Source organism: Chanodichthys erythropterus, chromosome 21 (assembly GCF_024489055.1).
Source record: "Chanodichthys erythropterus isolate Z2021 chromosome 21, ASM2448905v1, whole genome shotgun sequence".
Lineage (NCBI taxonomy): Eukaryota > Metazoa > Chordata > Actinopteri > Cypriniformes > Xenocyprididae > Chanodichthys > Chanodichthys erythropterus.
Window position 1 is genome coordinate 24,238,838 of NC_090241.1, and position 14,222 is coordinate 24,253,059.

General features: G+C 43.0%; 1 protein-coding gene across 5 annotated transcripts in view; it reads left to right on the forward strand.

The window, feature by feature from the left end:
- Nucleotides 1-14,222, forward strand: part of negr1 (neuronal growth regulator 1) — a 146,599-nt gene that overhangs the window by 57,420 nt on the left and 74,957 nt on the right. For all 5 annotated transcript variants that reach the window (XM_067373710.1, XM_067373711.1, XM_067373715.1 and 2 more), the window contains exon 4: nt 2,679-2,810. In XM_067373710.1, coding sequence (XP_067229811.1) covers nt 2,679-2,810 — 132 coding nt within the window. The remainder of the gene's footprint in view (nt 1-2,678; nt 2,811-14,222) is intronic.

The window sequence follows — 14,222 nt, forward strand, 5'->3', positions numbered from 1 at the left end:
ATGCTCCACTTGTCACCATGATGTTAACTCCCCAAAAAACCTAACTTAACAGAAACTGTTCTAAATTAATATAGCAAAACATTAAACACTACTAAATCTCCCACTTAACATTAATCTTGTGCAAAAATAAATAAATAAAAACATTATACAACACTTAATTTTAGCATTTACTCTTCCTTTCAAGTGTCATGGCAAAGCATGCTGGGAAATAGAAATCCCAGTCCAGTTTCAGTTAAATTTAAGTTTGTCTAAATGAAAAGAAACAAGGACATAAAACTCAAAACAGTTTTAGAAACAGCAATTTAGATTACTTAAAATGTGTCAGTTTTGTGAACTCAAAAGAAAAAGTTCTAAATACTCATGAAAGTTCATTCAAGTTTACCCTACTCAAACCAATGAAATATTTTGAGCATTAGGGTTTGCAGTGTATATCCTGCTTGGCTTAAATCTTTTATTTGTGCTCTGTCAAACGCTGTTAGATGTCATGCTAAACACCATGTAGTTTTGATGGTAAAAGAAACAAACATTCTTTAGGTTATGGGTGAACAATCTCATACTATGATGACTTCCTTTGCTCTGATGTCCTACTTTCCTTTTCATCTTTGTACATTTGAATATGGGTTGTTTTTGCATGAATACGTTTGATACAATTTATCCTATTTTACAGTCTTTGCCTCTATTCATTTGTAAAGCATTGGGAGCCAAATAGCACCTTGTCAGCTCAGATACACGTCTAAGTCAATTTCTTGATAACCCCAAAGCAAACTATTTTGTTCAATTGTTCAGTTTGTTACCTACTATAGAGATGTAATTGTTTTCATGCAACACACAAATATTTATGCAAATCACACAGGGATTGAATAATTTGGAGCTCTTGTATTTCTATCAATGTTGTACCAGCTAGTCAAAATGATGCTTTGTGCAAGGAACAGTTTGAAATTTAAGTTTATGAGAGAAATAATGTCTGATTTCTGAAGGAATCATTATTTTCAATCAGATCTTTTCAATAAATCAATTGATTCATTTTACAAAACTGATCTGAATTAATAATTCTTGACTCAGGCTGATCTGTTTCTCAAGTTCATTTAACTCAGTAATTTTGTCTCATCTGTTAACAGCTCACTGGGCAAATTATTTGTATAGCACTTTTCACAATACATCTAATTTCAAAGCAGATTTATAGAAAATGCATGTTTCTACATTAGAATTTAGAGTAATCTGTTATCAGAGGTGACTGTCAATATAATGTCCACATGTCAGAAATGTACAGTTCTAAGATAATACAAATCATGCAGTTAACATCAAGAAACAATGAGCTCATTGAATTGAATATTGAATATATATAGAAAATTTGGCAGTTGTGTATGTTTATTCGGAGTGGGCGTCATCTGAAGACCACACAGGCTTTGGCATCATCTCCTCACAGCTGTTGGGTCATCTGAAATTTTCGTAAGAGGCTGAATCCAAACAAATTTGACTTAAATATGAATTCAGATTTTTTTTTATGTAAAGATTTAATGCCTGTCCCTAAATACCAGTTTTGTAATTAATTGTCATAATGTGTCATAATTTATAATGTCCAATGCAGCACTAAGATCAAGTAAAACTAGTATTGAGATGCAGCCTTGGTTGGAAGCTAGAAATAAGTAATTTGTATTTTTATGATGCAGTTTCTGTGCACTGAAATTGTTTATATATACTGCAAGAAGCAGTACACTTGAAATGAAGAAGTGAACAAATTGATTAATTTAATTTTGAAATATTTAAAACCTTTTTAAAGGGACCAAGGTCCACTATAGTTCCACAAAATCCTGTGGGAAACGTATGGCTTCAAAAGATTTGCAATATAGTGCATGAATCATTTTAACATACTCTCTTCCCATACCTGCTGTTGCGTACTATTTGAAGCTTGAAAGCTCCAATCCCTATTAATTTTAATTTAATGGAAAGCGACCAGAATTCAATACAGGTTTGGAATGACATGAGGTTGAGTTAATTTTTGTGTAAACTGTCCCTTAGCTTTCTTGATGACAGATCTTGAAGCACTATGATGCTTTACAAAGCACTTGGCAAACACACATCCCTCCCAAAGCCTCTCCTTCATTTTTTTTTTTTTTTTTTTTTTTTTTTTTTGCATCGCTCTCTTGCTTTTTTATTCTGTGGGGGTTTTGCTGAGTCAGAAGCTCCTCTTCCGTATGCCAGTGCAGGATTTACCTCTCTGTGCCATGAGACAGATTTACCTCACTGTAACGTAGGATATAAATAGGTTTCACTGAGGAATATTACATATTAAGGTTGGATCCTGGTCTGGGGAACCCGGGGAGGTTTTTAGTCCAATAGAAGCGTGGCAGCCTCACGCTGTGCTATATTGCCTCTCATTACTCAAGGACCTCAAGTCATATTTGTCATATTGGAACAGTTCTGATTTCCACGCAATATTTGACGCCAGTAATATTCCCCCCTGTGTAAATACAGCTCATTGGGGAGATGCTTCCCACTGGATGTCTTGCCAACAAAGCAATTAAGTACCTAAATAAACCTATCTTTTCACTTTTCTGGGTGCACTTGGGTTTCTTTTACTGGTGTATGTACCTTTAAGCATTAAGCCATTAATTAGTGCATTGCTGTGGAAGAACTCTTCTGAAGGATTGTGCTTGTTTATTTTTTTATGTTCACAGCCAGGAAGTATGAAAGTGGGGAGTATTTAAATATCACAGGCATCACTCGGGATCAAGCAGGGGACTATGAGTGCGGCGCCGAAAACGACATTGCTTCACCCGACACTAAGACCGTGAAAGTCACAGTCAACTGTGAGTACCATATACTTCTTTTGTTTATGTTTGTTTACTGTCAGACAGTGTGGAATCACATACACAATGACATTGAGTCTTTTTCCCCTCTCTTACTGGAGATACAAACTCTGTTCCAAAACCTAGTGAGGCTGTCAACTGTCTACTGCATCCTAACTGAAATAAGACATTGTAAGTGACCAAGTTGGAAAGCTCTACATAGGCAGAAACTCCATGTATTATAAAATTTGCAGTCCTCTTGCAAAGCCCACAGAAAACTTGCCTCATAGTTGATTTACGGTAAATGGATTGGTGTTAACATGCTGATAAGCTAACAGCACAGTACTCTAATAAAATGTTAAAAGAATCGCTTTTAATTACACTGAACTGTTTTATTGATACTGAATGATATATATAATATATAAATTATATAAATATATATAATATATAAATTAATATAAGGCCACACTTTATATTAGTTAGAAATTAATTACAGCAGTCATTACAATCAGGTATTTTTTTTTTAATTAAATATAAGTACATTGTAAAAATATATGTATACAATAAGTGCATTGTATCAAATGATTAATTTATATAAAGTAAATTAATATAAAGTGGGAACTAATATAATATTATATATTATTGTAATTATAATTTTGAATCCACATTTCTGTCATCTGCCATCTTGGACTCATTTTCAGCTCCTCGCATTGCACTCTGTAATTGTTGTGGCCTCCGGCTGCTCACTAGATTTTGAAACAGAGCTACGGTCTTACTTCTGTGTCTCCAAGGCCGGCTGAGATGGAAATTAGAATAGAATTCATGGTACTGGAGTTTCTTAATATTTAACGAAAGAATTCCCTTTTTTGTCTGGGATGGGATGATTAATTTTCAGTGAGGAATGGTCTCAATGTTATACGGAGTCTTCTATTATGCAGGTAATGAGTCTCTCAAAGTGTGAAAAGACAGTAATGAGCACTCCAAGCATTAATGAATTATACTGACTTTACCCATCATGCTCATAGTGAGGATCTGCCTCCCACCAAATACAAGGGGAAGGACAGTTGACAGTTTCTCTTCCTCCTCTTTTCTCTTTTAAGTCATTTCGTCTCATCTGCGGTCACAGGGATCATTAATCTCTTTGTCTTCGTATATACCATATGCTGAATCACGGCACAGCAAGAGCACATAAATCAGATAGCCCGACACTCACACCAGAATAAATGTGGCGTTCAGACCATCAAACGCCAGCTCCCTTTACTATCATGCAAACACAGACTAATGGGCAGATAACCACTTGGAAATGTCAAGATTTCAGCAGGAATGGCTTGATGACAAGGATGAAGTCATAAGTCATATCACATCTCCTCCCCGTCGATTGTATTGACACTCTCTAATGAGGAGTGAAGCTGAGAAGATTGAGGAACAGCTCAGTGCTGTGTCTGCTGGTCCAGAATTTCTTCAGCTTAATGACCATTTTCAATGTGCGATTCCTTCATTTTATAGCCACCATTTCTATACTATTCTATATATGTTACATACATAATGTAGTGTTTGTTGGGTTGGATGGTGGCAAGGGGTCAGAGTTTGACTGGTTAGGCCCTGCGGTTAGATGTTGATTTCTGATTAAAGAACATTTTAACATATTTTATAACATAAATTATATTGGGTTTTCATGTTTTATGGGGACATTCCATAGACATAATGATTTATATACTGAACAAACTGTATATTCTATTCCCTAAACTTAACCCTACCCCTAAACCTACCCATCACTGCTTTTTTGGATTTTCAAAAAACATCACTTAGTGGGCCTTATCATACACCTGGCGCAATGCAGCACCATGTGCGATGCAAGTGTTTTTTGCTAGTTTCAGCCTGACGCAGTTATAATTTTCACATCCTGCGCCATGTTGTTTAAATGGCAAATGCATTTGCGCCCATTTGTGCGTCCATGGGCGTGCTGGTCTGAAAATGAGGTGTGTTCAGGCACATTTGTTGGCGCGTTGCTATTTTGAGGCAACTGAAATAGACTGCACCATTGACTTTAGATCAGGTTTTTGTTGGCAATATTTTTTTGTTATTTCAAGAGCGCGTTAGTAATATGCGCCTATAGGCGCACGTACACTCTGCTTATTATGCACACAGGGACGTGCAGCAGCACACAAACATGCCAAATGTTAAACATAAAAGGATTACAATGTTAAAGATTATTATTGTGTGCATAAAGATAAAAATGTTTTGAAGGAATCCGGCTTGTCTCATAGATGGTTTGCTTGAACGCGAGCAGATCCATTTCCTCTCTAGAGAAGCATTCAGTTCCCTTTCATGGGAACTATCGACGCTACGTCGAAACGACGTGATGGGAACCCTCTGCGCATTGCGTCGTGAAGCACCTCTGTATCCAACCAATGATGAGACGGGACGTCAGAGGCGGGTGACGTCACGGACCAGGAAGCTATAAAGCACACCCAGAACAAAGAACGCTAGCTTCTGTTGTCTTCAGTAAGCGCTATCTGTATCTTGTGTGTCTTATTTACTGTTGTTTGTCTACCACGTTGCTGATATCTTCGTCTGAGGACAAGATTCAGTTAAAAGCACATCACTATATACATATATATATATATTTCAGTGTAGAAAACAACAATGGCGGAGAAACAAAAAGACACAGCTCAGGACAAGCAGATTTTTAGGAAGTGTGTGCATCCCTGCACTAGATTCATCTCGGGTGGGGACACATACGAGATGTGCGTTATCTGCTTGGGAGCCGAACACGCACAGGCAGCTCTCGAGGGAGCTGTCTGTGTCCACTGTGAACGGCTCACACTGAGAGTCCTGAGATCACGGCGAGCACTCTTCGAGGAGAGTGCTGCGTCCCGTGTTCCCCACGGGTCTGGTCCCGCTGTTGCTGAGGCACAGCGAAGGCTGCGTTCGTGGGGTTCACAGATGGATCTGGTGGAGGGGGTTGAGACGGGCTCTGCCTCATCTCTTCCCTTACCTGCCAGACCCAGTGTCTCTTCTCCGGCGGTGGAAGCACGCTCTGCGGTTTCTTCCCCCCGGAGAGAGGCACCGGCGCTTAATATATCTTCCTCTGAGGAGGTTGATGTAGTAAGCGTCGACCCTGGTGATGAGGGACCGCCATCCTCATCACCAGCATATGAGGAGCTGCTGGAGGTAGTGACGCGGGCCGTCGATAAGCTCAAGATCGACTGGCCCGCGGAGAGAAGCGACACAAATCAAAAAAGCAAACTCGATGAGCGCTTTCTCCAACCTAGGTCACTACCACAGCGTTGGGGTCTGCCGTTTTTTCACGATCTCCACACCGAGGTGTCGAGGTCGTGGAATCGCCCAGTCCAATATCGTGTTTTCAGCCCCCAAACATCCACATATAGTAATATTATGGGGCTGAAACACTACGGCTATGGGGCGATGCCTCCGGTAGAAGAGACGCTTGCGAGCTATCTCTCGCCTGAGTCGGCATCGTCCCTCAAGACCCCGACACTGCCCACTAAGCCCCTAAGAACAACATCGGGCTTGGTGGGCAAGGCTTATTCGGCGGCAGGTCAGGCGGCGGCTTGTTTACATACTATGTCAATATTACAAGCCTACCAAGCTGACCTGCTGGGGGAAATTGACGAGAGCGGGGAAGCTACATTTGAAACGGTTCAGGAAATCCGTAAAGCCACAGATCTTGCTCTCCGGGCCACCAAGGAGACGGCCAAGTCAATCGGCCGCTCTATGGCAGCCCTGGTGGCCACGGAGAGGCATCTGTGGCTGAATCTATCTGACATCAAGGACAAAGATAAAAATGTCCTCTTGGATGCGCCGCTGTCTCCTGTGGGCCTGTTCGGCGATGCTATGTCATCAGTCGTCGACAGGTTCCAGGAGACACGTAAACAGTCAGCGGCCTTCCAGAGATTCCTTCCCCGCCGCATTAATCCCCCCGAGACTGCTGGGCGGGAGCAGCCTCGGCCGGTAGCCAGCTCCTCTGCTCGAAGAGAGCAACAAAAGCCAGCGTGGCCACCCGTGCTCCCCCGCAAAGCTTGGGGACCGGGGCGGTCAACGCAGGCAAGGCCTTCCAGAGGTAGAACGGATCTGAGGACCGTTATTATCTCTCGGAAGGCCTCGAAGAAATCCTGACGCCAGTCGGCCAGGGTTTCAGAGGGCAGTCCCCTCCGGAGAGGTCCTGATATTAAAACACCAAGTGTCAGCGCCTCTTCGGTGCCCTCAAGGGGCCGTTCTGCCAACCCTGCCACCCAGTGTGCGACAGGGCGCAGCGGTTCCCACCGATCCTCCGAGGAGGGTCGGTCACTTGATTCGTTTGTCTACCGGTGCGCCGGTCCAGACCAACGAGCCAAGTGCTCAAAAAACACCAGAGGCCAGTCTCGAGAGACTGGTTCCCTTAGTAGAATTTATGGAAGAATGGAAACTTCTCCCGAATATTTCGAAATGGGTGCTGCTCATTATAGAACAGGGTTACAGAATACAGTTCGGTTCTCAACCGCCCAGGTTCAACGGGGTTCTTCCCACAGTGGTAACCCCAGAGCAGTCTCTGGTTATGGAACAAGAGGTTATGACACTCTTGCAAAAAGGGGCTATAGAAAGGGTTCCTCCTCCCAGCAAGCTGTCAGGGTTTTACAGCCGCTACTTTATCGTTCCAAAGAAGGATGGAGGGTTGCGTCCCATAATCGATTTACGAATACTAAATCGTTCTGTACAAAAACTAAAGTTCAAAATGCTTACACTCAGACAGATTGTCCCACAGATCAGGTCCGAGGACTGGTTTGTGACGATAGATCTGAAGGACGCATACTTCCATGTATCCATCCATCCTTCTCACAGGAAGTTCCTCAGGTTTGCTTTCAGGGGCGAAGCTTACCAATACAGGGTTCTTCCATTTGGCCTATCCTTATCACCCCGCACTTTCACAAAGTGCGTGGATGCAGCTCTGGCTCCACTGAGACTCCAGGGCATCCGCGTACTGAATTACATCGACGATTGGTTGATATTAGCTCAAACGGAGCAGCTGGCAGCTCAGCATCGAGATGTTGTTCTGTCACACATGAAAAAGCTTGGGCTGAGGCTCAACGCAAAGAAAAGTGCATTGGTTCCAAGTCAGATTACCAACTATCTAGGGGTAGTTTGGGATTCCACCACGATGCAGGCTTATCTGTCTCCTGCTCGTGTGAATTCCATTCTCAGAGCCGTGAATGGGGTAAAAATAGGCCAGTCACTAACTGTGAAACAGTTTCAGAGACTGTTGGGTCTGATGGCAGCTGCGTCCAACGTGATACCTTTTGGCCTGCTGCACATGAGACCCTTACAGTGGTGGCTCAAGACCAAGGGGTTTTCTCCGAGGAGAAACTCTCTCCACACGTTCAAAGTCTCGCGGCGATGCCTTCGAGCTCTGGCCGTGTGGAGGAAGCCTTGGTTCTTGTCCCAAGGTCCTGTGTTGGGGACTTCTCGTCGTCGCAGAATGCTTACGACAGATGCTTCCCTCACGGGCTGGGGAGCGATCATGGGTGGTCGCTCGGCTCGGGGTCTCTGGGAGGACCATCAACGTTCCTGGCACATAAATCGGCTGGAAATGATGGCGGTATTTCTTGCATTAAAATACTTCCTCCCAGACCTGAGAGACCATCATGTGTTGGTCCGCACGGACAACACGACGGTGGTCGCTTATATCAATCACCAGGGGGGTCTACGGTCTCGCCAACTATACTACTTGGCACGTCAGATCCTCCTGTGGTCCCAAGGGAAGTTCCTCTCGCTCAGAGCGGCATATATCCCAGGGAATCAGAATGTGGGGGCAGACGCCCTGTCGAGACAGGGGCCGAGGCCCGGGGAGGGGAGACTCCACACCGAGGTGGCGGAGCTCCTATGGCAGAAGTACGGTCGAGCGGAAGTCGATCTATTTGCCTCAAAAGAGTCGACTCAGTGTCCACTATGGTACTCTCTAACGCACCCAGCACCCCTAGGGCTGGATGCCATGGTGCAGACGTGGCCGAGGCTATGTCTGTACGCTTTCCCCCCGGTTGCTCTGCTCCCAGGAGTACTGGAGAAAATCCGCCAGGACGGGGTCAGTCTAATACTGGTGGCCCCATACTGGCCGACAAGGTTTTGGTTTGCAAACCTAATATCTCTACTAGACGGCTCCCCGATGGAGCTTCCACTCAGACAGGATCTCCTGTCACAAGCGTGCGGTACGATACTCCATCCTCGCCCGGAATTATGGAAACTGTGGGCCTGGCCTCTGAGGGGGCCAGGTTCATAGACTCTGGTCTCTCAACCGAGGTTGTGGAGACCATTCTCAACTCCAGAGCTCCCTCCACGAGGAAGTTATATCTATACAAATGGAAGTTGTTCGTTGCTTGGTGTAATCAACACGGAACGGACCCTGTCCACGCACCTGTAAGTTCGGTGCTTCAGTTCCTCCAAGAAAAATTCTCGGAAGGATTAACTCACTCAACACTAAAGGTTTATGTTGCAGCTATTTCTGCATTTCATGTTTCTTTAGGGGGTTCCTCGGTGGGTCGAGACCCCCTAGTAATACGCTTCCTCCGTGGTACTCTAAGACTGAGACCTGTGGTACGTTCTAGGACTCCAGCCTGGGATTTGGCGGTAGTGTTAGAAGGGTTAGCTGAGGCACCTTTCGAACCATTAGAACAAGTTTCTGAGAAGTTCCTTACACTCAAGACCATATTTTTATTGGCAATCTCGTCTCTTAAAAGAATTGGAGACCTGCAGGCGTTATCAGTTTTGCCATCATGTTTGGAGTTTTCACCAGGAATGGTGAAGGCATTCCTACACACTAGACCGGGCTATGTGCCCAAGGTCCCCACTAATGTTCCGGGTCCTATTGTACTTCAGGCCTTTTGTCCCCCTCCATTTAGGAGTGCGGATCAGGAAAAACTTAATCTGCTTTGCCCTGTCCGGGCCCTAGATACTTATGTCCACAGAGCTGCCCTGTGGCGTAAGACAGACCAATTGTTTGTATGTTATGGGTCCCCTAAGAAAGGGGGCCCAGCGTCTAAGCAGAGGATGAGCAAGTGGGTGGTCGAGGCCATTTCTCTTGCGTACAAAGCAGCCGGACAACCATGTCCTTTGGTGGTCCGGGCTCATTCTACAAGGGGTATGGCGGCCTCTAAGGCCCTGGTGTCAGGAGTTCCCATGTCGGATATTTGTGATGTAGCCGGATGGTCATCCCAGCACACTTTTATTAGATTTTACAATCTAGATATTAACTCCACTCCAGGTTCAGCGGTACTGTCAACAAGATAACAGACATGCATTTGGCTGTACGGCCTAGTTGGGATAGCGTTCCCATCACGTCGTTTCGACGTAGCGTTGATAGTTCCCATGAAAGGGAACGTTTCGGGTTACTTGTGTAACCCTGGTTCCCTGAATAAGGGAACGAGACGCTACGTCACGTTGCCGTACCCCCGGCATACCCATGAGCGCTTACTTCAGACATATTCCAGAAGCTAGCGTTCTTTGTTCTGGGTGTGCTTTATAGCTTCCTGGTCTGTGACGTCACCCGCCTCTGACGTCCCGTCTCATCATTGGTTGGATACAGAGGTGCTTCACGACGCAATGCGCAGAGGGTTCCCATCACGTCGTTTCGACGTAGCGTCTCGTTCCCTTATTCAGGGAACCAGGGTTACACAAGTAACCCGAGACGTTTTTCCGCTTGCAAACTCCGCCATGTAAATAGTGAATCCGCCATGACAACAGTGCAACTGGCTTTTATAGGGAATGGGAGATGACACTCTGATTGGTTTATTGCACATTATGCCCAAAACACAACCATTACTCAATAAAAGAATAGGGACAACCCTTTTAGACCATGCGCCGGCATGCCAACCATATTTCCTGTCATTAAACTAGCAAAAGCGGATTCGGACACGCCCTAAGTGCACTTGTGCCATGCGCTTTAGACCATGTGCTTAGATTGTTAAAATAGGGCCCAGTATGATTTATAGGCTGTTTTCCTCCAAAAAATGTTTTTTTTTTTTATATTGCCATCTTTGTGGGGACATTTTGTCCCCATAACATAGGGTATACCTGAACCACACACATGCGTGTTATTTTTTACTTTTAGTTTCGTCTATATACTGTATATTATCTTAAATGTATCTATTTTTTCATTTGAGACTCTGCACATTTTTGTGGTGCCATCAGCCAATTGCTATTGTCATGACATTTTCCTGTGGCTCCAGAGTGTTTAGTCACATGGCATTTACACTAATGGATGGCTTTTTCCAGGTATTATAGACCTCCCTGAAACCAAGAGGTTGAGGTTCCGGTTGATTCACAGTGATTTACAGTGACAGCTAATGGAAGCAGTAACAGCTGATCTTGTTCCCATCAAAACATTTTGTTTTAGAGCAGGAAAAGGGATAGACATAATCTCAATGTATCAATCAAAGCACTTTCACCCACTACAGCTGGGTGAAAAATTTGCTGGAATGGAGGTGCCAATGCTGTATTTAGAAGAGAAGTGTTATTTCATCATTATGTCCCAAAATAAAAGTGAGAAGGATGCGAGAGGACTACTCTGCCAGTGCCCATTCCCTTGCTCAAAGAAATCCTCAATGTGAAATGTGCAGAGCTAATAGGATTTTATTCAACAACTCAACAGTACAAAAAATCTGCATCAGAGTATAGTATGCTGTACTGTATCTGAGGATATTGCCAGTATAATGTGGTGGACATGGTTTCGTTGTATATTTCAAGTTGTATCATTCTGAGTTTGGGTTTCCAATTAATTTCAAGCATGCTAGTTGTAAAAAAATACTTACACAAAATCTTGTGAAAATCGTATAAAATGTTGCATGGGTAGAACTACTTATGATGTGACATCTGTGACACCAGACTTTGTATTTGTAGTTTTATTAGCCTAACACGACTGCAGATAGTGTGACTCGACTCTGACATTTCAAGGGTAATCAGTGTAATTAAATACACGCTAAAATAATCCAGTTTGAAAATAATTACAGCTTTTAGGTATGAGCGGAACTGACCTTCAGGTTAATTGCAGATTATGACCACTAATTGAAATAAGCTAATTTATTAGATGAAACCTAATTCTTTGCATGCGTTTTAATGCATTTAACACATGTATGTGTTACTTGTACCTTTATTAAAGCCACAAAGACCTTTTGTAGAAATTTGTTAATAGGACTTTTTTTTTTTTTTTTTTTTTTTTTTTTTACTTTTCAGCCATTTACACCATAATAATAACTAAATGAAGACCTACAGGTCAATGTCAGAATCTTTGTACGTCTGATAACTATAGACCCGTGCTAAATAATAAAATCCCAACGGACCAATGTGTGACAAACACCTTAAATCATTTACTGTTATTATTGTTGCTTGATCCCTAGTGAATCCTCTGATAGTCTTCTGTCAGCATTCTGTGAAAGTCATGTAGATCATTCAGCTAACTGAAATAATGTTAACACTTCAGATGCCCATGATGATCTCCAGTATATAACCTTCATATGTTACCTCCACTCATGCAAAAAAAAAAAAAAAAAAGAGAAAAAAAGTTGTTATTGTTTCGGTTGGTGTGCAGTGATTGTATCTCTGAGTAAGCATGCTAATTCCTAACATGCTGAAATCCGGCCTCTCGTAAACATTACCCAGACCTGGTGCTGAGTTCCATCCAAATCAAACATTCACAAAAAATAAAGTAAAAAAACAAAACAACAACATTTGGCATACTGGGGCTGTGCGGCATTGAGAATTGAATTGATAATGCCTTTTAAATTCCAGAATTAAAGTTGAATTTGTATTGTAGGTATCATTTCAGTGAGGTTGAATTGGAATTGTTACTTGAATATTTATCAGGCATAACATTATGACCACTGACAGGTAAAATGAATAACACTGATTATCTCTTCATCACGGCACCTGTTAGTGGGTGGGATATGTTAAGCAGCAAGTGAACATTTTGTCCTCAAAGTTGATGTGTTAGAAGCAGGAAAAATGGGCAAGCGTAAGGATATGAGTGAGTTTGACAAGGGCCAAATTGTGATGGCTAGATGACTGGGTCAGAGCATCTCCAAAACTGCAGCTCTTGTGGGGTGTTCCCGGTCTACAGTGGTCAGTATCTATCAAAAGTGGTCCAAGGAAGGAACAGTGGTGAACCAGTGACAGGGTCATGGATGGCCAAGGCTCATTGATGGGGAGTGAAGGCTGGCCTGTGTGGTCCGATCCAACAGACGAGCTACTATAGCAAATTGCTTAAGAAGTTAATGCTGGTTCTGATAGAAAGGTGTCAGAATACACAGTGCATCGCAGTTTGTTGCGTATGGGGCTGAATAGCTGTAGACCAGTCAGGCTGCCCATGCTGACCCCTGTCCACCTCCGAAAGCACCAACAGTGGACACATGAGCATCAGAACTGGACCACGGAGCAATGGAGGAAGGTGGCCTGGTCTGATGAATCACATTTTCTTTTACATCACATGGATGGCCGGGTGCATGTGCGTCACTTAACTGGGGAACACATGACACCAGGATGCACTAAGGGAAGAAGGCAAGCCGGCGAAGGCAGTGTGATGCTTTGGGCAATGTTCTGCTGGGAAACCTTGGGTCCTGCCATCCATGTGGATGTTACTTTGTCATGTACCACCTACCTAAGCATTGTTGCAGACCATGTACACCCTTTCATGGAAACAGTATTCCCTGGTGGCTGTGGCCCCTTTCGACAGGATAATGCACCCTGCCACAAAGCAAAAATGGTTCAGGAATGGTTTGAGGAGAACAACAATGGGTTTAAGGGTGTTGACTTGGCCTCCAAGTTCCCCAGATCTCAATCCAATCAAGCTGTGGGATATCTGTGGGATATGCTGAACCTCACAATATAATATATATAAAACAACTATTGCATTTTAAATTTACACTGTACTGATTTGAAATTAGATGTCATGAAGCTCAGTTTGTCTTGTCTAAATATATGTCAGTGTTGTCTTATTTTCCTGATGGAATTCGCACCAGATGTTTAGTTTTACATTCCACTTTCACACAGGCGGTATTCATATGCTGCTTCTAAAGACATCAAGGAAAATAAATATATAAATAAGACGGATTAGGTGATGTCATGTAGCTCACAGATGTTAGAATGTTTATGCAAAATGCAATTGGTAGAGCTTTCGAGCGGCAATGTAATGCCTTTACTTCATGTGTCATTTTGTCAAGTCACATTTTGAGCTAATGTGTACTGGAACAACCACTTTATTCTGCAAATTACGAAGAAAGACATAGTTTGTTTACATTCCGATTTCACCTTCCTTGAAACCTCCTCCTGTTTTATAAAGGAATTTGTAGTCCAAGAGGGATTGGTGCTATTGTGTTGCATAAGAGGTTGATTTAAGCTCTATAGCTGCATGAATGATTAGTAGAATATTAATCTTTGATGCATGTTTAA